The sequence below is a fragment of the Micropterus salmoides genome, unplaced genomic scaffold (assembly GCF_014851395.1).
Source record: "Micropterus salmoides isolate LMB-PRFRI ecotype aquatic unplaced genomic scaffold, ASM1485139v1 Ms_hic_scaffold_2, whole genome shotgun sequence".
In the NCBI taxonomy this organism is placed as follows: Eukaryota; Metazoa; Chordata; class Actinopteri; order Centrarchiformes; family Centrarchidae; genus Micropterus; species Micropterus salmoides.
This window is the reverse complement of record NW_024041150.1, coordinates 15,334,049-15,361,372: the sequence shown is the minus strand read 5'-3', so window position 1 is coordinate 15,361,372 and position 27,324 is coordinate 15,334,049. Positions and strand designations below refer to the sequence as shown.

Below are 27,324 nucleotides of genomic sequence, written 5' to 3'. Positions count from 1 at the left end.
GTTCTCGACGACGACGGAAAGAAGAACAGAAGCAAGGTTTCTTTTAATTCCCCGATGTGACTTTACAACCAAAAGATTCAACATCCACTGTGTCACATAACTGGGCCAGTTGCTTAGCCAACATCTAGAGAGAGAGACCTTTGAGCTCAATATCTCTCTCTCTCTTTTTTGCTGTCCCATTTTTCCCTTTTGTATCGCTGTCACCCTTTCCTCCCTTTTACACTCGTCTACAGTGTCACATGTCCTTGTCTTGTCGCTGGCAGTCTCTCTCTTTCTGTTGAACTTGATGTTCTTAAAGTGCCCCCATTCAACAACTATTTTCCATATAATTGGACGTTAGATGCAGCTTTTGGATTCATAAATGGATCAAAAAGACTTTTTCAAGTTATTTTAGTGCTGAATACGCTGTCCCGAGGTTCAACTGCTGGCCCAGAGTTCAGCTGGAGAAGGCAAGCTTTGATCTGCATCAGGAGCGAGTTCAGCAAAGGTCATGTTGGGAATTATAATCTGTTGCACATAGGCAGTGACCGTTTTGAACCTTATCAGGTATTGCAATTTTGAGAAGTAGTTTAGTTAGAGACTACACAGACTTATAAATCCATATAAAAATTCATATTTTGCTATACCCTAGATTGATACAAAACACCGGTGATGTAACCTCTAGAAAAATGTCATATTTGCCTTTTCTGCATTCCCCTACTGACAGAAAGTGTTTTACCTATCTGGCAACAGAAGAAGGGCTTTACTTTCTTTGAATCAACAAAACAAAGCTGGAAAGCGGCATGACTAATTAGAATCATGGCTGTGGCTACATATAAAGAGAGAAATTTGAACTTTTAACTATGCATTACACTGATAAGGCACAATATAAGAGTAACACCTCTGTGTAAGGGGACAAAAATTACTTTCAAAGTTTGGGTGATTGTCAATCCACAGGCATGCATGTAGCTGTTTATGATTGTGGAGGCTCAAACACACCCTCATAGTCAATAATGGATAGTGAAACTTAACACACAACATTTACAAGCAGCAAGACAGCATCAGATAAAACTCAATAAGGCAAACATAGTTATTCAGTTGAACACACACACACAAACACACCCCATCAAATTCTAAACTTCTCCCGCATGCATGTCTTCCATACAAAATAGAATCGGGTGCTAGCTAGCTTTATGCATTCACATTCAACACACAATGCCTGTTACCATATGCTTGTTGAGAAACAGGCCAAGTCAAGGAATGGAAAACCTTTGATAGGAATTGACCTTCCACCCAAAAAATGGTGTTATTTGAAAATGAAAAGCTGTCACAACTCGTCATGCTGCCATGACTGAAAAATTCATCAGGGGGAATCATTGTCATTTATTAGCAATGTGAGATCTTCTACATGTGGTGTGATCTTCTAAAAGCATTATTCCTTCTGAAAAGGAGGAATTTCCAAACGTACTGTTGTATTTACAACAGCTGATTAATCATCCAGTTTCTGATACGTTACTAAGACATCACTTCTTATAATATCTTAGAATCATTCTGCAAGTAGCGTTGCATGTTGGGGAAATGATCATATTTATTTCATATGAGACGACAGAATGAGAGTGTCAACAATCCCCCTTCAATCAATACTAGATGCCTAGACGCACCCCTCCTCTTTCTTGTTCTTTCTATCTCTGCCTCTCTTCAGATTGTTTTTCATCCATTTCTGTAAGGCATGATCAGCTGCAATTACCCTCCTCCCTCCTCCCCCTCCATCAGTCCACCCCTCCTCTCTCTCCCCTCTCATCCATCCTGCCTCCAAGAGGCAGCCAGAATTCCTAAGAGAGAGCCAATCAGTTCCTCTCCCGCTCCTCTTCCCCTCCCTTTCGCTCTCATTTTCACTCCGTCTCTCTTGTCCATTCTTGCTAGCAACTTGTCACTTAGCAACGGTGTCTGCTATGCTGTTGGGTAGTGAATTGTCCCTGGTTGCAGTACTCCAGTAGTTGCATTAACCCGTTCCATACAAGTCCTCCAGTAAATCAATAGCAATTGTGTTAAACTACTGACTAAAAGCAACATATTAAGTCATAATAAGTGACTGGTTACTCAAGCGATTGTACATTGGAAACAATTGGCTTACATGTTATGATCACCCCACACATACACCCTGTGGATTAGCTGCTGCCATTTACATGTTATCATCTCGATAAGATCAGCATATTGTGTTTAGCATAATGGCAGCCTGAACCTCTTTTGGCCAAATCAAAAATGCCATTTAGAGTGCTCAGCTTTGCCAACACATACAGCAACGCACTTTTATGTTGACGATAGGAATTGCTATTCTGGTGCAGGCTGGGGTAGTGGATTTGTTTGCTGTACATAATGGCATGTTAACACCCCTGTAATCCTTTTCTCAGTTTACTGCCAATGGCATTTTAAGTATTCCTAATGTGCTCCAGCCATGCTGAGAGGAAGTGGGTGCACAGTCGTCTTGTGTGCGAGCGGATGTGTGTTTAGGTTTCGATTTATTTAATTTTTATTTTAGTTTCTCTCCCCATGCTTATCAGAGGTCAACACCTCAAGCACAGCTTCCGCCTGTACACTGCCCAAACTATAAAAATATCATGCTAAAAAAAACAAGCGGCTGTTTGATACGACCACTGAGATCAACAAAAAGCTCATTTGCATCACATTTTCACTGCATTAGCATATCCGCCCGCATTCCCACACTCACTCACTTGCCTCTACCTGCTCCGACACTTTCATGTTTATTCATCCCTCTGTCTGGCATACCTATAATCAGATAACAGATCTCTGCGCCATTAGCACACTCAAACAGGTGGAAACAGGTAATAAATGCTGACAGAAATAGGTAAGAGATTGAGAAAGAGATTATGGGAGAGCACAGGACAAGTCAGCGAAGTGCACAACTTTGGAAGAGAATAGGAGAGGCAGCGAACATATTTAAATAACACCTTGTATCAATGTTGAAAATCTGTAATAAAATAATACCAAAGTGAGAGTTGAGACAATGAGTGTAGGAATATTTAGCTGCTACCTGCACCCAAATCTGGATGGCGTTGGCCCTCAAATCTGCCCTCTCTACTCTGATACTTTCCCAGAAACAATCTTGACAACCCCAGACAAGTTATCTAGATCAGGTGAGAGTGAAGGCAAAGCATTCTGACATGTATAATCTGACATTTTATTATGTCTATTACATGTATTTTCTCCCATTTAGCTGGATTCTAGAGACTTAATTGATTAGTGTACAATGAAATCAACCCAAAAACGTAAGGTACATCACAAACTGTTGATTAGTATTTAAATGATTTAATGTACTATTTTTATACATACGTTACCGTTACAGCCTCAACAGTTGACATTGAACTTCCAGATTGAATCTAAAGAGAGAGAATGGTGTACAAAAGGGAGGTCAGTCTGTCAGTCAGAGATGGGAAAATAGAGATGAGGAGGATGATAGGAAAGATAACAGAAAAAAAGAGAGAATTATGACCATCTGCATTGCGATACACAATATGTTCGACTAAAATTTGCATGCATTCGCACACCTATACAGAAGCACACACCCTCACACACTATTTGTTTGCAGACTTCTCTCTGCTGTAATTGCAGTGACATTTATATTTGCACCTGAAGCCTGACTGCCAGTTTCCATTACTTGGAGCCAGATTTAGAGAGAAGCGAACTAGACTGAATGGCGATGGTGACTGGAATGAATGCGGAACCAAATGTACCTGAAAGAGCTATTTTGAATTATAGCCCAGCTCCTCTCCATCTGACAGGGTCACCAACGGAGTGTCTGTATCACGGAGGAAAGCCTGATACACCACACATGAAAAAAATATTTTTCCCAGGGGGACAATAAAGTAATTATTAAAAATAAATACCCAGCAAGGAATATACATGTATATAATATGGATGCTCTCACTCATACAGCCAACAAGTTCAGCTTATATTTACATGTTTACCACACATAGTGAATTTTCCTATGTCTCTGATCATTAATTCAGATTGTGAAAGTTTTTCCTGATGAAAAATAGCACCCATTCCCTCCCCTCCCACCTTATAATACTATTCCGCAATATCAGTTTTATCACTTATTTCAAAAGGCCCAAATAGGAAATTTATAGGAGAACGGTCATCAGTCTTAGAACTTTCTCAGTTACAATGATTAATCTATCCGAACTGGGGATCTTGGCTCCACTGCACTATCCATTGATCATTTTCACAGCTTTGTCATTAAATATTTATTCAGCTTATTCGCTGGTGGCCATTGTTCAGTAACGTCCACCATGATAAGTGTGTAAAAGATCAGGAACTCAACAAAAACATTATTTTAATCTTGCCCAAGTCTGGCTGGCATCTTGAAAGTCTTCTGCACGATTTGAAAGAGCCACGTCAACTGTTTCACCTATCTGCGAAATGACCATGTCAACAGTATCAGCATTATTTCTCCTCTTTTCCTACCCCATCCCCCATGTGGCTGTTTGAGTCAGATGCAACACAAAGTTGTTTGTTTGGGCCTGTGGTTGTTTACATGACTGGGAGCTTTATCCTCCATCAGCAAACATCGGCATTTGCAGCCTTCGTTTTCCCACATGGGTCAATTACAGAGAGGGTGATGGGGCTGTCACAGCAGGGGGTCCAGGCATGTTGGGTTTGAGGCAAGGAAGTGGGAGAGGAAATGTACTGTAAGACAGTAAAATTAGCACAGAACTTGGTGAGCTGGTTTATTTGTGATGCTCTTGCATTCCTATTCTCTCTTATGTACTAGAGTTATTTATCTCCAAAATCCCCTAGCAGATTTATGTTTCGATATTCTCAGTTGTTGTCAGTCCACTATATTTCCTCTATACTAACCCCCCTCACTGAGACAATTTGGAACTCCTTGAATGCTTTCTGAGAAGGCGAAGGACGGATTAAACTCACATGGTTTACTACTGGGGCATTTCAAGCAAAAATACCATTTGATAGAAACAAGCATTCCAAGGATGGTTAAATCAAGGGCAACAAGACTTAGTCAAAGATGCTGGAAGAAGTTTTGTCTCTCAGATTCTCTTCCTGTATCTTCCAAGTCCAGTTTCCCTTGATTTTACATCCCTTGGATAACTATAACCTGGATGACTGAGAATCTTCACAGACATATTCGAGCATTCTTCAATGATTTGGCCCTGAACTTTAGAAGGGAACGCACTCGTTCCAAGCCTAGCTTGACATATCTCCACGCAACTCTGTATGCACACTTTCTTTGAATGGAATGTTTAGGTATTTATAGTAAATGGTAAAAGGACTGGACTTGTATACCTTTCTAGTCTACTGACGACTCAAAACGCTTTACACCTGTCACATTCACCCCATTCACACACATTCAAACACTGATGGCAGAGGCTACCATGCAAGGTGACTGTCATTAAAAAGAAACTAGTTACTCACACACACTCACACGGCAGTGGCACAGCCTTTGAGAGCACTTTGGGGGTTTATTATCTTGCTCAAGGACACTTCGTCATATGGGCTGGGAGAAGCAGGGTATCAAACTGCCAATCTTAGTGAGTAACCCGCTCTACCTCTAAGCCGTAGCACCCTATGGAGCTGATAAACAAGACATCAAAATTTAGTTCTAACAACTCTCTACGCTTAATTAAGACACCACTATAGATAAACAATTGAGCATGTCAAATGCAAGTTAAAGTAACAGATTTCTGAAGGATATATTTTTCACAACCCTCCCAGGCTGCTCTGTCAAAGACCCGATAAGATAAGTGAGTGGCTCACTGAGTTAAGTTCAAAATCCAGACATCACATGCATGTGACGGATCTAAAACTTACAGAACTCAAAGTGTTGCGCTTAGAAATGTCTCATTTATTTCCCTCCGCTGTATCATAGAACGTCTGTAAATGTAATGTAATGTAAATGTCGTTATCACCTTTGCATGGATACATATGTCTAATTTAATCAATCATTCTCAGGTTTCCAGGTGTTGGAGCTTCCAGTCAAATCTGCTCTTTGGTGTATCAGGTGTTGAATTTGTTAGCTCAGAGACATGTGTGGCAGAGTGCAGTGTGGCATGGATATTAAAATTCACACCAACCACTGAATTTACCGAGTTAACGGATTAAGAGGAGTCAATAGACAAAGTGCATGGCTGGTGACAGTACTTTACTGACTGAAGCTTCAAATCTGCCAGTTAACCCCATGGAGATGACTTTGTTTATGGTCACCACAATCATTTATCTCCCAAACAGATAGCATGAACACATAGTCATCCATCCATCCATCCATCCATCCATCCACCGATCCTCTATCTTCCCAACCTAGGAAAACCTCCAAAGGAAGTCGTCCAGGAGGCATCCTAATCAGATGCCCGAACCATTTCAACTGGCTCCTTTCAACACAAAGGTGCTGCGGCTCTATTCTGAGCTCCCTCCAGATGTCCTCCTCACCCTAGGCTGAGCCCTGCCAGCCTACAGAAGAAACTCATTTTAGCCATTTGTATCCGCAATCACATTCTTTCGGTCACTTCGCACAGCTCATGATCATAGGTGAGGGTTGGAACGTCATGTTCACCACTGCCAGGCGTATGGCTGATACTATGTCTATACACCCCCTGACACAGTAATCCTTTCCACACATGATAGTCTTCTTCAGGGTGTTGAAGAACAAACCTTTATCCCTCTTACTGCCATTCGCCAACTTGCCCATTGCAGCCTTAAAGCAACACTTATATATAATAGTAACGTTTCAATGCTAACACTACCAGCTGTGTGTGAGAGGTACATAGCTGTTATAGACAGCCAGAATTCATCTATTTATCATTGGCCTAGCAGCTGACATAAAAAATACATGTTGGGGTCTTGCCAGTTTTGTCAAGCGTAGGGAAGGGGCAATGAATTTGGCTGAATTGAACTTTCAAATCCAAGGGGACACATGCAAGCTACTTTTGAGCATAAAAAGCTGTCTTTACTCACAATATGTGTATTGTTGGAAAAATATCTTTTGCAAACAATGATCTATGTGGTTATGCAGTCAGAAAATATATATATTAGTGCCTTCTTTAAGGCAGGACCCTGCTTGACCTAATGTTTGAAATGAAACTGCTGCTGCTGTAACTTAAAATGTTGCTGTTTAACTGAACTTCAGTAATTTAACCAAAGTGAGCTTAACTACTTTAGATGTGTTTGGCCAAGGGGAGTGCAGTGGAAAGCAAAGTTCAGCTATATTCTCAGAACTGTCACCCTTTTCATCATTACAGTTTGCAAGCTTGCAGAACAGTGACATGGTTTGACTGGAAATCATTGAATGCACAGGTGACAGCCATACAAGGTGCGACATGATTCTTTATGTATTGATTGCTTTTTTTCCATTTCATGTTCTAATTTGCATGCTTTTCTCTCCCAGGGACTGCAAGCATTGCTCTTTATCGTGGAAATGACTTAAATGACTAAATGAACATTCCTCTCTCTTTCAGGATGCTGCAGATACCAATCCCCCTGTCCTTCTTTCTGCCCTTTTCTATCCCTTTCTCTAATGCTGTTTTCTTAAATGCCCCTGATGATTTCACTTTGCCACCTTTAACACTGGAAATGCACTGTAGTTTTTACCATAATTGTCAATTTTTGCAATGCAATAATTTCTTTTTGGTTTTCTCTTGCATATATCACAGTAGCCCCTTAATGACTGCTTGGGGAAAATTTGCTTAGAGATTTGCACCTTTTCAAGTCATCAACACATGATTGGCCCCGCCCAGTACTAAAGAACGCAATTTTAAATGGACTACACCCTGCAGCCAGCCAAGCCCACTGACCAGATTAGCCACTCAGAGTGAATACTTATACTGGTGTTTCCCTCATTCCCCTCCCCGCTCAAAACAAACATCCCCATTAAAACTACCCAAATCCCCTCTGTGGAAGTTGATTTGCTAACTCTTGTCTCTTTTACTAACAACAAGCTTCAGAATTCTTCCAATTTGATTCTTTTCATTGGTGAATTTTCTTTTCCCTTACCTTTTATGATTTCAACAACTAACACTGTGTCATTCACGGAATGTGAACCATCTGTTGTTTTCTCTACTTAACTTACGACTTACATACTAACAAATGTATTGTTATCCTTTTGTTCCTTTTGTTTTTTTCTGATTTTATTTTATAGACTACCCTTTTAAAACAAAATAGTTATATAATTGCTTTCTTTATTTCTTTATTTGGATGTTTTACTATATAAACAATAGGAAAACAGATACATTCTTTTAAATTATATTTTACTATTACATTATGTTTTTGCTTACAGTTGAATCGCCTGTTAAAAGCAGAAGCTGGTTTTGCAAAAGGCGATATTTTTTTTTCTTTTTTCTTTCTCACTTTTTTGGGGTTGAGGTGTGTTTTCTTGAGTTTAAGGTTTGTCCTTATTTTTTTTTTTCTTTCTCCTCCCCCTGTTTTCTCCTGAAGCACGCAGGCATTGGACACGCTATGGTAAACAAACTGCATTATATGGTAGATATCATTCTAATTGTCTTATACTTTGGTTTGCCCTGGGTTTTCCGTTACCTCTTTCTATTCTGTTTGCCTTACTGAAAGTACAATCCGCCATCAATTCCAAGGTAGCTGAAAAACTCCACCTCTCTGTTTTTCTTTTAGCCCTCTCTCTATATATATGTTATTGCTTTTTATTACCATCCAGTTCTCCCCTTCCTGAAAAAAATTAATGTGTTCATCCAAAGAGGTCTGCCCAAAAGGGTATAGAAATTACATATATTCCGATTTTTTGTTTTGCTATATATTTTCTGTCCCTTTTTAGTTGTTTTTTTATTTTCTTTTTTATCCGTATGAAGAAATAAAGAATCATAATGCAAGATGTTTTATCAATTGAGTATTAGAAAAGTATTAAGAGTTACCTTAACTTTTTTGTTAATCCCTGTTTCCTCTTGATTTATTTTCTTAGAAGAACCCTATGAACTGAGTGTACACAGCAGAGTTCTCAAGCAGACAAATAGCCTTCTATGGCAACTCCAGTGAGAGGAAGTAAAAAAAAAAAACTACTGGAAAAAATATTTCCAATTTATTAACAGCATAAATGGCACTGAGGAGACAGTCTGGCTATGTTGCCTCAGACATGTTTAGCCTGTTAGGGATCGACCTGTTATCTAGGCTTGCCATCCTGTGGTTTATAGAGTCATGAAGAGTATTTACAACTTTTGATTTAGTGGCCAAGGCCTTCACTATAAAGTAGGGCTCAAATGAGGGCTTGATCCCATTAGTGGCCTTAGGCTGATTTATGATGAAGATGGAGCTGTTCCCAGACCTGCACCTGAATACACTCCCTCTTTTACACACACACACACACAATTAATAAAGTCCTTAATGTGTCAGTAGTCCCCTGCAGAAATGATCAAACTAAGAGTACTGATGAAAGCTCATTATTGAAAATAAAAAGGCAATTGCACTTTTATTAAGCTAAGTGGGGGGAGGTTTGCCAAAATACCTTGTAGACATTTAATAAAAAAATTAAGACCCTGACTAACACCTTATTGGATTCTTATTTTCAAAACCAGTCCTATGCCGACTGCTCTATAGTGCTGCCAATGTACACTGGTAGCCTGCCTAGCGAATAATTGTGATCAGTCTTACTTCTTTTCACTGGACTTTCTAATCAATAAATGAAGCTCTCTGCCCATTGATGCAGGAGCTGCCTGGGAAAAATGTGAACTGTGTACTATCGACCCCTCATTAACACTAACACTAACTTATATTTCTTATACTTTACTGGTCTCTCACCCCTTGCATGAAGAGACTTGACCCCCCCCCCCCCCCCCTTTTTTTTTTATATAAAGATTGCATTGAGTATATATGTCTATGTATATATCATGGCTAACATATATACATACATATATCAGTTGTCTAATATAATCAATATGGCCATAAAACATGTTAGCCACACCCTCTTGTTGTTTTATTTATTTATTTCCTTTTTTTTACTTTTTTTTACTTCTATGAGTTTAACTTCAAAATTAACTTACAAAAAATGACCTCACACCATATCTTGCTGAAACTAAAAAAATGGGGGAAAAAGTAAAGAGGGGAGACAGAGTCTAATTTTCTGGGTGAATAGAGGATTGACGCCTTATGGATTAAATCTGCACAATCCATCTTAACTCACGAGCTGGAGAAAACTATTGTGATTGTGCAGAAATCGACTGTATCTTGGCTCAAATTTGACAAAAGTGACAAATTAATTAATTTTTAGCTCACATTAGAAATACTGTGAAGTGGAGGCACAATGTGTGCAATAGTAATGTTACTGTATGACCTTTGGAATCCTAATTCCTCTATTCACTCAAGACAGGGATGTCCTCTCTCCTCTCTCAATTTTTCCTATTCTTTAAAAAACCCTCTCATTTCCATTGATTTCATTTGTGATTGATGACATTGGTCCCATCCTGTCCCACTCCCACCTCCAAACTGACAGTTTCCAGTGGTTGTATTCCTGCACCCTGTTTGCATGTTCTATTTGCTAGTATGTCTTCACATCAAAGCTGCTCTAGCCCAGCACGTGTCAGTCTGTTGTACACGTGTCTAGATGGGTTTTTCTGTTGCGTTCTTGTCCAAATAAAAACCTTTACATGTAAAGCTCTCTTCCTTTCTCATTTGTCTGGTGTTGTGTTGCCCTGCAATTATATTTAATTCCCTACTACCTCCCCATTTTGCTGCATCTTGCCAGATGGTTCATTTGTTTTTTGTTTAGTAGTTGTTATGTTTGTGTTATGTCTAATGGAAATCTTCCCCCATCAACATTCTTCCTGTCATCTTCCCATTTAAGTGCATGGCTTGTGTGTCACCCTGTTAGCTTGGATGGGTTCATTTTGTTTCCTCTTAACTAAAACAAACCCTTGTCACATGAAATAACACATTCAGTCCAAATCTGGACCTGGTTTGAGCAATCAAATTGCAGAGGACTTTTAAAGAATCCTCACCTACTCTAATCATTTTGACTAAATTAACTAAAACAGTGTTACTAATCTACTGTTTGAATCAAACCTTTGTTGTAACTGTACTAACAACCATTTTTGTGTCTGACTTTCCCTTACTTACAAAAATACTAACCGATTTTGTTCACCCTCCAACCCTTATAAGTCTTTTGGGCACAAAGCTAAAGAACTTCCTCTTTTCTCACTCCCATCCCTTGACAACTGTTGCCAAAACAGCACTCGCTCCAAGCTTCCCAAACCTCTCTCATGCCTTTACTAAACTTGAGATTGATACAATAAATTACAAAAAATATAACGTTGACAAGCTGCCAGACACCTATTGAAGTCCACTGCTGAAGGGGGACCCTTCTTTCCTTGTCTCTCTTAAACAACCTTCTTACCTGCGGGTCTGGCTTTGACCTGAGCTAATATGTGGGTAATGCGGGCAATCTATTATGATGCATTTCTTTTGTGAGCCTTCAACTGTGTAATGTAATATATTAACTCCAAAATGTAATGCATTTTTTCTCCCTGCAAAAGATCTCTGACAGTAATCAAATGTAGTACCAACAAGGGTAAGTGATCCAGTTTCAAGGTAAGCCTGTTGCCTCCTCTCTGCACAAATTATGGTGTTAAATACATGAAAGTACTGATAAGTGTCTGTACTGACTGTGCTGTATTATTCATAAATTACTGACAAAGACATTACAGACTCTCAGTGAAAGTAAAGATTGAATGCTCAAAAAAACAACTGCCATTGGGATTTCATTAGAAGATTTGTGCGCAGTGAGAGTGAGTTAACTCCCGCAAAGCTATTTTCCATTGTATGTGCTGAAAGTGTAAAATTCCTCTTTTTTTTATTTCATATTGGGAAAATGGCCAACATCAAGACTTGCTTCATTTCAGCCCCTCAATACCACCTGGGTTCATTCTGAGGCACTTCTTTGAGCTGCTGTACTTGTGCTACCTTCTGCTTCTCATTTCTTTTTTATATTATTTTACCCTAGTCAACACGTAAGTTGCTACCAGCGTCCTCAAGATCAATAAACGCAGCTGTGATAGTCCACAGTATGTTGGAAGTTGTGTGTCAGTGTAATGCATTACGTTGATGAATCTCCAAGCACACATGACTTACAATTCAAGCTCCTTAAAATAATAAATAACAAAACATGGCCGCAGTGTACACAGGATCTGGTTAGTCATTATAGTGTCATTGTCTTCATTGCATTGCATCACAGAGCATTCAGTTGCTATCAGCCTGCAGTTATGGAGCCAGATATGCTCAATGAGCCAATAACATGCTCAGCTGAGCACACTGCTGGACTTCACACAGAAAACAATTCTAGTTCAGCATACATTACATTGGAAACCCTATTACAAAATATTGTTTCTTCTGTAGGTAGTTGGTGGTTTATGAGGAGCAAGCAGAAAAGGGAAAGACTGAATGAATAGAAAGGAGGTTAATAAAATCCCCCACCACAAGACCATCCAGGCCAACATGTCCTCATATCTAAGCGACGAAATAGGTTGATTGTCACTGACTCCCAAAACGACATATATGACTGTCGGACCAGTTTAGCGACGGGCATACCTGACATGAAGCAGTCGCTGTTTGGTTGGGTTCAGGCAACAAAACTACTTGAGTCACATGACTTAACACTAAGTGTTACCATAACGTTATTTAACTTTAAATAAGTCAAAACTGACCTTTTAGCAAATGGGCCTCGAATCCCATACTCCTGGATTAAAATCCGGCCAGCACAAAATCTAAATATATTAGTCCTAATACGCTGCTTGAACAGTCTATATGGCCATTTTTCTTCTGAGGACACGTTGGTCTAGGCCTGCCAATGGGTAAAATGGAAGATCCAACGAAGATTGAGGTCAAGGGCAACTGGACTTGGTTGAAGACAAACTAGAAGATGTTTTGTCCGTCATCCAAGAGACTTCATCAGTTCTGACTAACTGGTAGGGAAACTAAGCTATACGACCATCGTTGGTATCTTCACAGTATATTTAGCTGTAAACAGATCGAGTCTGTTTTTTCTGTGGTATCTTAGACACAGTTCAGGACAGATCAGACAGGTCTGTTTGATTTCTGTGTGTACTGGGCTAGAGAAGTATTTGAAAAGCAGCTGGGTAAAAACCAGAGAATCCAATAGAAGCAGCAAGTGGGCTTTGGAGTTATGTTTGGGTGTTACATGTGTTTTCCTATTTATTTCTTTAGTGGTTGTGTGTTACTTGATTATTTTAGGTACCTATGAAAGGATTAGTTTTTGTCGGCTGTATTAATTTTAATAAATCCGGTAGAATTAAAGTCTCACTGATAAAAAGAGAAAGGAAGGATGCTAGAAATGTGTTAATTATCCTGTTATATATTTGTATTTCAGGCATTGTTTTTAGATTGTCACACTAGGCTACGTTTCAAGAAGAACTGTGATCACACCATTACAAAGACTTTTTTTCTGGCCATATTGCTTCATGTGCTCAGGTCTCCTGAGGACATTTATTTACCAGCAATAGAAAACACGGTTAATTGCATACAATAAACAAGGAAAGGAAGGAAACACGGGCAGATTTCATGTCTGTTTGCACATTTCAACATCATCTTACCTGTAAACTATTATCACCATAACGTATACAGGAATAACAGAGAGAGCTAATGCTGGAGGTTTGCCTCTGCAGATATTACCATGTTGTATCAAAGTGAAACTTTACTTACTAAAGGGATTTTATGGTTTCAGTGAAATGCTTCTATGCCTCAATCATATTCACCTGTTGGGAACAGGAGGATGAGCATCCAGAGTGTCTAGATTATGTTTTATGTTTTACTCAGCTGCTTTTGGTCAGTGCCGCAGGACCTGCCTTGTCTTGGTGACAATATTATTTCAGGCTGTTCTCCACGCTGAATAATGTTCAGAATAAATGGTCGAAGGGAGAACAAGCGGCCAAAATCTCTCTGGTAAAATCTGAATATTTTACTTCTTGGGATTTTACATTTTGAGATGGGAGTACATTTGGATTCCCTGTAAACTGTAGCCTCCAGGCCAGGAGCGCTGGGGTATTTCCACTATCAACCTGTGATATCAGCACCCACTCCCTCCTCCACCCAGTGATGCAAGTGCTTGTAATGTTACTCTGTGGGATGAGTGTGCAGTGCAGTGGAATCAATCCTAAATAACCTGTGAATAAAGTTACCTGAGATGAAACACTTGGATTTTTGTTGGACATATTGTGATACTAACAATACCATGTGCCTATTTGGATATTTTACATTGTCTCTGTGGGATTTTTATTGCTCTGTCTGAACTCTGATCATACAATGAATGAATTAATATAATGCGATTGCCCCAAGTATTTTTTTTAAACAATGCATACATTAAAACTGTTTGATGAACCATTTAAGTGGTGGGATCTGGGATGATGGAGAGGGCAAGAGAAAGAAAGACAAAACAAATGAATTGCTAATCTCCAATTTTCTCTCTTTAGCTGGGAACTTAATAGGTGTCTGGCAGCTATGCAATGCAAGTCCTATATGGCCCCAATGAGCACATCCTTCCCTGAAAACAACCCTCCACAAAATACGTTTCCAAATCCAAAGAGCCTAGCTTGGCTATATAAAATATGTTCTTCAGTACTTTTTAATTTCAGAAACTTGACATTTGACATTCCATCCTTTCTTCTTATTTCAAGAAGAGGTCATGCAATGGGTAATTGGTTTTGGCCAAAGTCTGTAGGAACATTTTAGATGGCAGGTGCGTTGTGGCCCCCTTGTTTCTCCTCCTTAGCCACCTGTAAGGTTTCTCTCATCACTATTGGATAAATGGAGTTGCCCTGCTGAAAGCGCCACCCGAGATCTTCAAAGATGACCCCCAACACACCACCGTTCTTCTTGGCAGATACATCTGGCCACTATGATCGCTCTTTCTCACTAAGTAGCAACAGCAGACATAAAAATGAGTTGCCCTGTTAAGAAGGGAAGTACGGGAAAAAAAATGAAAAGACAAAAAGTGAAGAAAAAAAAACTAACAGTCAAGACAAAGTGAAGACGAGCACTCAGCTGGGGCGGCTGATCTGTCGAGTGCAGTTGCTAAGGTTTTCAGCTCTCTGCTTCAGAATGTCTGCTTCATATTGAGTTTTTGGTTTGTCAGATTTAAATAAATTATTTGGGATATTTTTTTTAAATATATCTGTGGTCAGAAGGTCTGTGGTAGTAAAAAAAATTACGCTTATCAAAACCACAGTAAACAGTAAGTAGTGTCCTCCATCCCTTGCAAAATGAAATACTATAATATGCAAGATCTTATTGTAAATGACCGGGATGTAAATCTGGACCTCAGATTAAATGAGGTGTGCTAGCATCACTTTTGAGTGTGCAAAGGTAACGAAAAACAGATTGTTGTGTACACGGCTCCCTGCAGTGCTGTATTTCGGCAGTGTACATTGATTTGATTTTCTTTGTTATAACTCCTGGAAAAGGGTTAGTAAGTGGCGGAAATCCTTTCCTGTGTCATTTCATTAACTGTTCAGGTATTATTTGAACTGAAAAGGTAGGATCTGGTGTTACATTTGAAACAGCTGCTTCACCTAATCTTGTACAGCCTTGTGTTAAATCAGTATAAGAGTAGTCTCCACACATGCTGTTGTAATTTAGGTTAAACCTCTTTTTGATCAGGTTAGTCGTGTTCCAGTAACACGAGGGTATTACTGGAATAAAAGAATCGAAAAAGACCAAAAGCTCTGGAAGAGCCTCAAAATTCTACCCTTTTATGCATTTGGTTTTTAAAAATTATTTCTGGGGATATTAAGTCTTGTTTCTGCATTTCAATCGACACTATCTCATACCATCAGCTTGCGGCTGTGTGTCTGATTCCTCTCTGTGCTTTCTCTCTGTTAGCGATCAAATGAATGTGTAACCTTGCACAAAATGCGGGTCTTGAGGAATGCTGGTATTGAAAAAGGGATTTATTTTTGGTTAAATAAATGGTGGTTCAGTAAATGAATGTTGCCAATCACAGGGAAAGCCCAGCTGATAGTTTGAAAATAGTGTAAGATCAGTGTTTATTCTCAGTTTTATGAGACATTAACAGTATTTTTACAAAAGAGTGGCTGCTTTTCACTTATGTTACATTTTATGTGTCTTTAAGATTAATCCAGTGCACGATACAGTCAAAGCCTATACTTTTGCCAGTACTCAACTAAATCAGAATTGTGATTAGACAGTGAGCACAGCACTGTTCCACTGGTTTTCTCTTAGCAACTGCACTCCAGAGTGAAAGCCCTCAGTCTGACTGGCACTAAAGCAACCAACCAAGCGATACCGTTTAGGGGACGGCACCACCTATCACTGGTGTTTAATCCACTTTCTTCCTTGTTTTTCCTCCTCATTCTTCTAATTTCTCTCCACTCTCATCATTCTCTATTCTGCCTATCCCTGCTCTCTCTCTCTCTCTTTTTTTTTCATCTGTCCCTTTTTGGGCCATGCCTACGCCAGGTGACCATCTCAGTGGATGGTATATTAACCACCACTGGTTACACCCAGGAAGATTACACCATGTTGGGCTCTGATGACTTTTTCTACATTGGAGGGAGCCCCAACACCGCCGACCTGCCGGGATCCCCAGTCAGCAACAACTTCATGGGCTGCCTGAAAGACGTGAGTGGCTCTGTGTCATTGTCTGGTTTGTGAATATAACATGCAACCATGTACACACTCTCCTTTGTACTGTATCTCTCTGCCTTATGTTATTAGTTTGTAGTTTCTTGCTGTGGAAATGATTCTGACCCGCAAGTGTGTGATTACTTTTAAATAGTACACTTAGCTGTGTTGCCTAATAGCAAGGTGTGGTTAGTTTTTTGCCAACTGCTTACTATTTTACATCAGCTAAAGGGTGTCTCGAAAGAATTAGTAAGATTTTTTTTGTTCCAAACAAAATGGCAAAGAAAAAAAAAGAAACATACAAAGTTAGTCGACTGTGGTAAAGCGTCATCCTCACACATACTCACACAAACACATTTGTGTTGACTCTCACACAGTCACTTGAGAATCATCAGTCTGTGCAGTGATAACTCCCGTATTTGAGAGTTGGAGGTGTCAGACATACAGTCTGAATCTCTTTCAAGTGTTTATTTCCTCACTCCCCTCTGAACCACACTGCAGACCAAACACATCCACAGTCATTACACACGCCACAGTGTGATGGTAAAAAATCACACGCATATTTAGATTTATACACAGAGCCATGCACGCACACACACACTAATACACAGCTTCACATAGTCATGGACGGAGAGGACAGTTGCCTTATAAAAACTTTATTTCTTCAACTTTGACAAAAAAAAAACGACTTTTCTTTTCACTAGTGCTTTAATTCACGGCTTAACAAGCTGTCAAGAGGACCAATCACAGCTTAAAGTATTATGCCCTTGTAAATGTAATGACTTGTATAGAGGCGACGCAACATGGTGCCATCGCATTTCCTCATAAAACCATGCTGATTGAATAAGTAATTACTTTTGCCATCACTTTTAATGGATCGCACAGTAATCGCCCTATCTCTAACTTAATTATGCCTGCAGAATTACATTTTCATTATTTGGGTTGCTATCGGAAGCATCCCTAGTGGGTCTTAAACTTCCCAAGGCGTTTAACTATCCTCCGTCTAATCAAGACAAGGCTGGATTTACAGTCAACGTACAGACGGAGCACAGGGGAGGGGAGGGAGGTGTGAACGGTGGAAAAACAGACAATGCCGAGAGCTAACAGCAACAAATAGAGGTGAAGAAGCAATGTGAGAAAAGTGAGGGAAAAGGAAATTCAGAGCAGATGGTTAGAGAGCAGAGCATTTAAGTTGGAGAGACTCTCCCAATAAGTAGCTAATTGAGAGTAGATAACTGAAGCCTGAGAAAGTGAGGAAGAAGTAGCATGTACACGTTTAATATACATAGTATTGAAGAGAGAAATATTTTGAGGAATAATGGAGTGGCATTTCAGTAACCAACTTTAATGGATTGCACAGTGCAGACCAAAGTAAGAAAAGGAAAGTGAATGGGGGGGGGGGGGGGGGGGGAGTTTTGAGGTAAAGGTTAGATAGGGTTGAGATGCAGGGGAATAAGTTCCTGACAAAATCCAGGAGAGAGGTGGTTACTGTAAACATCAGACATTTCCATTCATGTTTGACCTTCTGCCAAGGGCGGCATTTTTGCCTTTAGCAGCTTCGGTTTGGGTCAGCACTGCAAAATGGTGTGTAGGCAAGTATGGAATCTTAAAAAGTAGTTTTTCCTCAAATCAAGGGAAACAGTTTGCCATAAGCATAAGGTTGTTTCTCCTAATTCCTCTGGGCCTACTGTAGAGAATTTTAAGATGTCTATATTGTACTGTTGACTCTAGGCTTAGTAAGTTGTTATATTGATGTTTTTCTTATTTTCCTTCAATAATGGCAATTTAACATTGATTAAAAACATTATAATTCACCACCAAATGTATTATTAAGTTTCCAAGAAGCAAACGTTCACTCTAGAAGATTATCTTCTCATTATTCTTTCTTCTTTCATATTTGTTGCAGCTAAAATGCAGGATTTTTGATCATATAAGCAATTTGTTGCTTATATGATCAGCAGTGACAAGCAGTTTTCTTTTTTTTTTAATAACTCATGAGTGCAGTGATGCGCTTGAAGAGGGCTTTCTACAAGTTAAGAGCATGAAAAGCCTTTCACAAATACAGAAGAGTTCTCTCCGCCATCTGACTGTAGGCTACTGAATCAAGTTTTTGTGGCAGGTGATTCCAAACTTTTGAACAGTGGTGTAAATATATATTTAATCACTGCTTAGGCAGACCTTTTCTACTTAAGTAATCAGTGATTGAAGTGGAAAAAATAACTGGCAGTACTCCCCCTTTTCACGTGTTGCTGTGTGTATCGGCCACTACTTGCAAATCCCTAAGTATTACATTCTGAATTTCTCCATTTAACCAGTGGGTCAACCATTTCAATTATGTATGTATATATATATATATATATATATATATATATATATATATATATATACTATGTACCGGCGAGCACTGGCCCACTTCAAGCACTGAAAGTAATACATTAATACTCAATACTCAGATCGTTTAGTTTGTCCCTTTTTGAAGGCATGTTTACAGGTCTGAAACACATGTTGACCACACTTAAGGTTAGAAGCTGGAGCACAGTGGTTGTTTTTCCTGGTGTTTGAGACTTATGGCTCACCTTTTCAGCTGTGGTCAAGCTCTAATAACTACATCAGCTGAACTGAGCCTGAAAGGTAACCATGCAAAAAAGGCACTGAGAAAACCCGCAATAAAAGTGACTGAGAGCGCCAGGTAGAGTAGCAGTATCTGAAAATAAAAAGGAAAGTAAGTGGTTGGGGGGTCGACAGTCGGTGTGTTTCATCCTGTGCTAGTTCAGTGGCACACCTCGGATTAGCAGTGGTGTTATGTTCCAGGGCAAGGCTTTCATGCCACCACCATGGTCAAACGCCTTTGATACGCTTGGCCAGCACCCTCCAGGCAGCAAAAATCCAAAGGAAGAGCACAGCAGAAGAAAAGTAAAAAGGCTCCGAAAAGAGTCACTGAAGCCCTATGAAGTTTTTTTTTTTGCTCTGTGTGTGTGTGTGTGTGTGTGTGTGTGTGTGTGTGTGTGCTTATACATGTTCAAAGTCACCCACATGCTATGATCATACAGCGTGTGATGTTTGTGTGTATTTCTAGGCTCCCAGTCAGAGTGGTTGGGTGTGAAATTGGGTCTGTCTTCTCTTCAGCCCCTGAGTCTTGTTTCCACAGATTCCTCTATTCTCTTCTACACGTCACCATCTGTCTCTCCACCACAACCTCCGCCTCTCCATCTCTCTCCCAGACAGTGACCTTGCCATCGCCCATTTCACACTCCTCCCTCCATGTCAGTCTCCCTCCCTCTCTCTCTCTCTCGCTCTTTCCCCTCCTGCTTGTCTTCCCTACTCTTCCCACGTCTCTCATCGCCTCTCCCTGCCTCTCATCTTCCCTTTCTCGGGGGCAGTTTTGTGTAATTAAGTCCATGGTAGCGCTGTTGGTTCGCCGGCTTTGCCACCCTGACGGACAAATTAAAAATTGATTTCTTCGACCGCTTCCATGGATTGGATGAACACGCCCGCCCTCCTCCTTGCCCTCACTCTTTCACTGTCTCTCCCTTCCTGCCCTCCCAACTTCATATTGATGCTCTATCTCGTCATTTGCAGCTTCCTCCTAGTCTCACCTTTGATGCGATAAAATCTTCTTGGGTCAACCATTGCCCCCTCTCACACTCCACCAACTTTGTAATTGGAAGGGTGTTGCCAGTTGTGCTTCCTTGTCACCAAGGCACCAACAATCAATGCACTGTATAGTGATGCTGAAATTATGTCACAATCGGTCAGTGTTTGTTAAATGACTTCATATTTACGCCATAATGGAATGATTGCATTGAATGCTGCATTGTCTATTGATCTATTGCAACACCTGGGCAAAAGTAGGCTCGTACCACACAATGAGGTGTATGGGCTTATCAGACATTAGCAACCCCGAAGTACATCACAAATAAACTGAATTCAGAAGTGATTATCATATCAAAGAGGGGGCGTAGACTGTGTTGCTAGACGTGACTAACTGCTCAAGATTTCAAAGCGGGTGATTTGGCTCATTGGATGAGCTACTGAGACCTGCCCTCCCAATACCGAAGAGGACATATTACAAATGTCTGTATGAAGCCCAAGTGCAGATCTTGGTCCTTTGCCTTTGCACAGATTTAATTTGATACACCTTTCAGAATGGGCCATTTGGTGCTCCCATGCATCTCTCTTTGATACCCCTGTTTTCCTCTTATTTGCCCTTGTTGAATTGAACACAACGAAAAAAACAAGCTGGATTTGAGCACACACAAACAAGGAAAGCTGCTTGAATCAAACCTAACACAAAGCTCCTAAATTTACACCAGAGGTGGTAGCATCACAGATGATCTGAACTGGCTCAGTAATGAAAAAACATGTTCGCCATCTGTCATCTGAACTTTTGAACAAATTCTGCTCTTACTGAAAATCGTAGGAGTCACAGCTGACGTTATAGCAAGCTAATACTGGCAGCTTGCCTTTACCGTTGCTCCAATTGGTGGCACGTTGGAGTGCGCAAAATCCCTCTGACATTAGAATTCTTGACGTCATTAATATGTTGAAAGCTGCCTTTATGTAAATATGAGTTGTTCACTGTATTATATTACAGGCAGATGTCAACCCTTGTCCAGATTTGGACTTAGTATATAAAGCCCTGCTAGCAGCCCCTAGTCCCTAATGAGAAATGTCTTTTACATTTAATTAACTTTTGTTCACACTTGACCTTTTAGATTAGTACCAAGTAGTGAGGATGATGATGCTGAAGTGATACTAAAGGAAAGCTCATGCAGTTTCATGGCAAACTGGACTCTTGATATTTATTTTGTTAAGTGGAATGTTAGTCTGCATGTTAGTGCAGAGGAGAGGTTGAGGGATCACAGTTAACATTAGGATTAATCTTCTACAAAACAAGAATATCACAGCAAATATAATGGAAGTCTGGCCATCTTCAGTTTTTTCAGTGATCCATGTATGGCCCTACTGTTTTCAGGGAATAACAGATAAGCATGTGTGATGTAATACCCTCTGAGTCTGCAGGAAGACTTAGACTTGAGCTGTTTTTCAGAGCCACATTGCAGATTCTGGCCTGAAAGTCATCTGGTACAGCATGTTTTCTGTCTCATCTTATCATGTGCTATATGATGCTTTGTGAAAAAGCAGTACACCAGGCTGGGTTTTTGTAGAAACAGAGCACCATGGGTATACAAAAATAAATACCTGGAAATAAATACAATTTAAATAAATTTTCTCCTTCCTCCCACTGCATTTTCTATCTTTCACCTACCCCTCACTTTTTCTAAAACCTTAAGCCAGGCGAGCTCACACCTTATTAACTGCCAGTTTTAGCATTATCATAGCTAATTACCAGGACTAATCTCTGCTAATGACAACATTATGAGGTGTACAGTACATGTGGCAGCAATGCCAATATGCGAGATAACCAAAGGAGGCTTAAGTTCAAGAATAACCCAGCATAGCTGTGTTCTTGTGGTTCATTCTGTCCCTGTTTGACAGAGAGGGCGAGAGAGAGCAAGAGAGAGGTAGCGATAGTGTGCGTACATGTGAGGAAATAGGTAGATTGGAGGGTGTTTGAAAGAGATACTGTGAAAGACAATGAGGAATGATAACAGCAGTCTGGTGAACTCAGAGTGCACAAGACGAGCCTTTCAGTTGTGCAAATACGAAAACAGATGCCAATGCAAACGCAAAGCAAATGGTGACACAATCATCCATCCATCCATCCATCGTCAACTGCTTATCCTGCGTACAGGGTCGCGGGGGGGCTGGAACCAATCCCAGCTGACATCGGGCGAAAGGCGGGGTACACCCTGGACAAGTCGCCAGTCCATCGCAGGAATAATAATAATAATAATAGCTTAATTTGTATAGCACTTTTCAATACAGGTAACAAAGTGCTTTACAGCAATCAATGTAAAACATTGTCGAAATAAAGATTAGTATCAAACACAGTGGTGTGCGGCGAAGAATATATAAAACACAAAACAAGTCAATTTAAAATTAAAGGAAAAAGAAATCACACATCACACATTGAAAGCTATTTTGTATAAATGATTCTCAAGAAATGAGATGGAACTTGGAACAGACGCCCTACCAGAGGTTCTCGGTCTGCATCCTGGCCTATAGAGGGATAAAAGCTCAGAAACTGGGAGGGGTCGAACATGCCTGGCCTTAAAGGTAATTAGAATAATTTATCAAATCAAGCCTAAAAGAAACCGGCAGCAAGAGCAAGGATGCTAAAACTGGAATGATATGGTCGTATTTTTTTGCAGCAAGTTCAAAGTCGAGCTACAGCACTTTGGACTAACTGTTGGTGATGAATTGATTTCTGACTGATACAGGTATATGGGGATTTACAGTAGTTGAGGCAGTGGGAGATAAAAGCATGGATGAGTTTCTCCAGATCTAATAAAATACTTAACTTAAGCTATATTTCTTAAATGATAAAAACATAACTGGATACCTTTCTTTACATGGGGTTCAAAAGTCCTGGTCAAAGATTTCTGCTAGTTCACCTAGGTTTGCCATGATTTGAATTCTATTAGATCTATTGTAAGATTGAACTGTAGGATGTTGTGTGACATCCAGTAATTTACATCAGCAAGGCATTTGTAAAGGGTTGCAATGTTAGACTGGTCATAGGGTCTGATTGGGATAGAGAGATGTGTGTCGTTGGCGTGACAGTGGAATTGTACATTGAAATAAGCAGTATTACCTTGGGGGATCCAGATATTTAATGTTAATATAACATAATTTAATGATATTTATGTTAAGCTCGGGAACCTTACAACAACAGGACAGTCTTTTTAACCTCATAGCTGTGACTTCAGCAGAAAACAAACAAAGACATGGAAATAAGACTTTTTTTTTTCTCAGTTACCAGTCAGGGAGCATGCGTGGGTGTGTGAGAGAGTATGAAGAGTGCTACACTCAGGAGAGGAAACACACAAACAAACAAAAGCAAAGACCTCAGCTGCTGCACATTATCACTGCACATTAGGACAGCAGTTCAGAACATCTGTCTACAGAGTATTCAAATAAAAGCAAACTAAAACTATGAAAGACAATGATATTTTTCTTTCCTTTCAGCACTTAATCCATAATGAATGCACAAAGTGAGGCACAGACGCACACTCTGAGCTTAAACAATAGAGCCACATTTCATCAAAGGCTGTCGGAGACTTTTGCATCAAGGCTGTAGGTCACGTTCGACTCTCCGTGTGCCCGAGTATCCCCTGGGGACTTTTAATTTTTTCCATTTATTGTGCATATATACAGACATTTCTGAGCTACAGTTTTTGTAGAACAACAAATATTTTGGATTTTACCAAGTTTATACTCGAGTGATTAGAGCTTGAGGCACTGAGCAACCCCAACACTCTTAGACATCAGTAAAGTTTTACCCTGGCCAACTCAGTGGCCCAAGTGGTTCCTCTGTGTTTACATTTTTCAAAGTGTAGAGGAATTCCTTACCACATCACGGAACATCAGTGAACTGAGCACTCATTTGACCTAAATTTCGTGTTAGGTGAGCGGGGATTGGAGATGGAAAAGCAAAAGCAGCCTCTGTGGCGTCTTTTATTTTTTTGATTCATCATTTCCCCATGCCGACAGGATTTCCCAGCAGCCGCTATAACTGACACTTGAAATTAATTTGGGCAATTAGGATGCATCTGCAGGCTCTCAAAATTATGGACAGAATGGTCGTCTCTGTTGCAGCTGCATTATGTTTTTAGGAAAGAGGGAAGTCCATTTTAAAATAATAATACAGCTGTAGATTGTCACGCAATCACACATCATCACCACCACTATACAGAATTATGACCTTGTAACCACGTGTTCTCCTCTCTGTTTTCCAGGTGGTGTACAAGAATAATGACTTTAAGCTGGAGTTGTCGCGGCTGGCCATCGAGCGTGACCCTAAAATAACCCTGAACGGTGACCTAGTGTTCCGCTGCGAGGACGTGGCAGCTCTGGACCCTGTCACCTTCGAGAACCCAGAGTCCTACATCTCCCTGCCCAAGTGGAACACCAAGAAGACTGGATCTATCTCCTTTGACTTCCGCACTACGGAGCCCAGCGGCCTCCTGCTGTTTAGCCATGGCCACCCTCAGGGTCCCAAAGAGCAGAAGCCCGGTAGGGAACTGAAGACTGATTACTTTGCCATGGAGCTGCTGGATGGGTATTTGTACCTGCTGATTGATATGGGCTCTGGAAAAACAAAGTTGAAGGCCAGCAACAAGAAGGTCAATGACGGGGAATGGTGCCATGTGGATTTTCAGAGGGAAGGGAGGAAAGGTGAGGGGTTGCTTTCCGCTTTTAAACTGATCTATAATATGACTGTGCATGTGCAAACTTTATATTGCAAAGTTGTTGAATGATTATTTCTTCGCATTCATCATCCACATTTTCACATCGAGAGACAGATTCATGTCAATCAGATATTTGTTACACTGCAGTACTTCCCATCCACCTGTGAAAAACATCTTCACAATTAGCACTATGTCAGAACATTATAAAAAATATGATTTAGTAACTTGCATCAGAGATAATATACACCCTCAGTGTAATTTTGTTTGTGGCAAACAGTAATTTGGTGGATTAAAAAGTCATTTTATATTCTGGCGGTTCGGTCTTACTTTAGACAACGTGTCAGCAAAAATATCTTGGATGTACACTACAGCAAGAAATGGCTCTTCACAACTCACAGCCCCGACTGACAGACACTGGCTGTTATTAACAGTTTTGCAATTACTTTTCAAAAGGCTAGATATCTGTCGCTAGCTCCACAGTATTTTTTTAAACCACAAATGTGCACATGGACTACACATGTACCTAATTTTAATCTAATCATATTTTTTATTGTATCCTGTAGTCTTTAGGCAGCTGATTGGAATCATTCACTGGATTAGGAGGACTCAGATAGCAGCACAGGAAAGGCGACTGAATTGGCTTTGACACAGTCTAAAACTGTTGAGCTCTCCGTGCTAATCCAAGCATGTCGAAACAAAAACCAAGAAATGGTTGCACATACTGCTAATGATACACCAAGTGGTGTTTTTTAACGCAAATGTATTTTTCATGCTTGCTTGTTGTGTTCCAATGTCTCTGCTTCCATGTGGGCATCTGCATGCTTGAGTGTGTTGTGTCTGATGAATCGCCTGTAGGTGGGCAAGCACCTTGGACATTATATCTCCCCCTAATGGCGTCTTATAATGAGGAAGGGTGTGAATGAGTGTGCGGGTGTGTGTGTCTGTGCGTGCACATGCATGTGCTCTCACTGCTGCTCCTGCTGTAATTGGCTTTTAATAGAACATTAAGATGGAGTCGTTAATCACAGAAAGAGAGAGGGCCTTTTGTTTCACCCACTCCTTGCTGCATTCTGCTTCCCTTCTCCTCCATTTAGCTTATTACAGACACATTAGACACAGACTCACACACACATACGCACTCTACTTTCATCTGTTCTCCTGCATGCTCCCCCCCCATCTGTGTTCTAGGTCCCTAAATTATCCCCTTACTACCCCTCCCATCTAACCATTCACCCACTTACCCAATCACTCAGCCACTTGACCTCCCACCAGTGCACTCACCTATCCAGACCACACTTCTTCAATCATTTGCACTGTGTCTAAGAGTCTTTAAAACACACTAAATACAAGATACATGCTCAGACACAAACAAACACAACACTAAATTGCACCCCATTTATCAGAAAGTTTTTTGGGTTTTTTTGCATTTTGATATTTAAAAGTTAACATTTGTCCTTGTTTGTGTTTCTGTCTTTTAGGATCTATCTCAGTTAACAGCCGCAGCATGCCCTTCAGCTCCCCAGAGGGCAGTGAAATCCTGGACCTGGACAGTGATATGTACCTGGGCGGGCTGCCCGAGTCTAAGTCGGACCTCATCCTGCCACCCGAGGTTTGGACGGCGCTACTTAACTACGGCTACGTAGGCTGCGTCCGCGACCTCTTCATTGACGGCAAGAGTCGCGACGTCCGCCGCCTGGCTGAGATCCAGAGCGCGCTTGGTGTCAGCAGTTTCTGTACCCGTGAGCTGCAGAAGCGATGTAGCAGCACCCCCTGTGGCAACGGAGGTCTGTGCAAAGAGGGCTGGAACCGCTACATATGTGATTGCATCGGCACCGGATACCTGGGTACAAACTGTGAAATAGGTAAGGAGGGTGATGGAGTGAATGGGTCTCTTAATGGGTGAAGGGATAAAGACTTTTAAATCAATACTTGGAGGTCTTTTACTACTTTAGAATTCATCATAGGTCCATCTTGTTTGCAACAGAAAAGAAATACCACCGCATCATCCCAAACAAGACACACACAGACACTATAACCTTTCTTACAGTGAGGCAAAAAATAACTCCTGAAACAATGAAAAGTTGCTAAATTGTTAATGTTGTAGCCTACACTCATGGCAGAGTGAGAAAAGTATAGAACAAGCATTTCAACACATCTAATAATGATGCTTGATTGTGTCAAATACAAAGCATCCCTTGTATTTGACCCAAGCAAGCATCTGTTCTATTGTAGGTATAAGAACTCCACAGAAAGCTATGTGAACCTAATTCCTCCTGAGGCTTTTGGGTGGGGAGGGGGGGGATCAGGCTGAACCACTGAGAGAGTGTGGCAACAGTGTGGCAGAGCAGCCAGGCCTACTACCGCCATCTGTGCCAGTCACGCATACCCAGGT

General features: G+C 40.5%; 1 protein-coding gene across 5 annotated transcripts in view; it reads left to right on the top strand.

Moving 5' to 3' along the window:
- The window catches only part of nrxn2b (neurexin 2b), a 704,163-nt gene that overhangs the window by 323,782 nt on the left and 353,057 nt on the right, over positions 1–27,324 (top strand). For 4 of the 5 annotated variants that reach the window (XM_038732127.1, XM_038732128.1, XM_038732131.1 and 1 more), the window contains 4 exons: positions 8,443–8,466; positions 16,453–16,614; positions 24,480–24,918; positions 26,411–26,794. In XM_038732127.1, coding sequence (XP_038588055.1) covers positions 8,443–8,466; positions 16,453–16,614; positions 24,480–24,918; positions 26,411–26,794 — 1,009 coding nt within the window. The remainder of the gene's footprint in view (positions 1–8,442; positions 8,467–16,452; positions 16,615–24,479; positions 24,919–26,410; positions 26,795–27,324) is intronic. The other variant, XM_038732126.1, reaches the window with a different exon arrangement.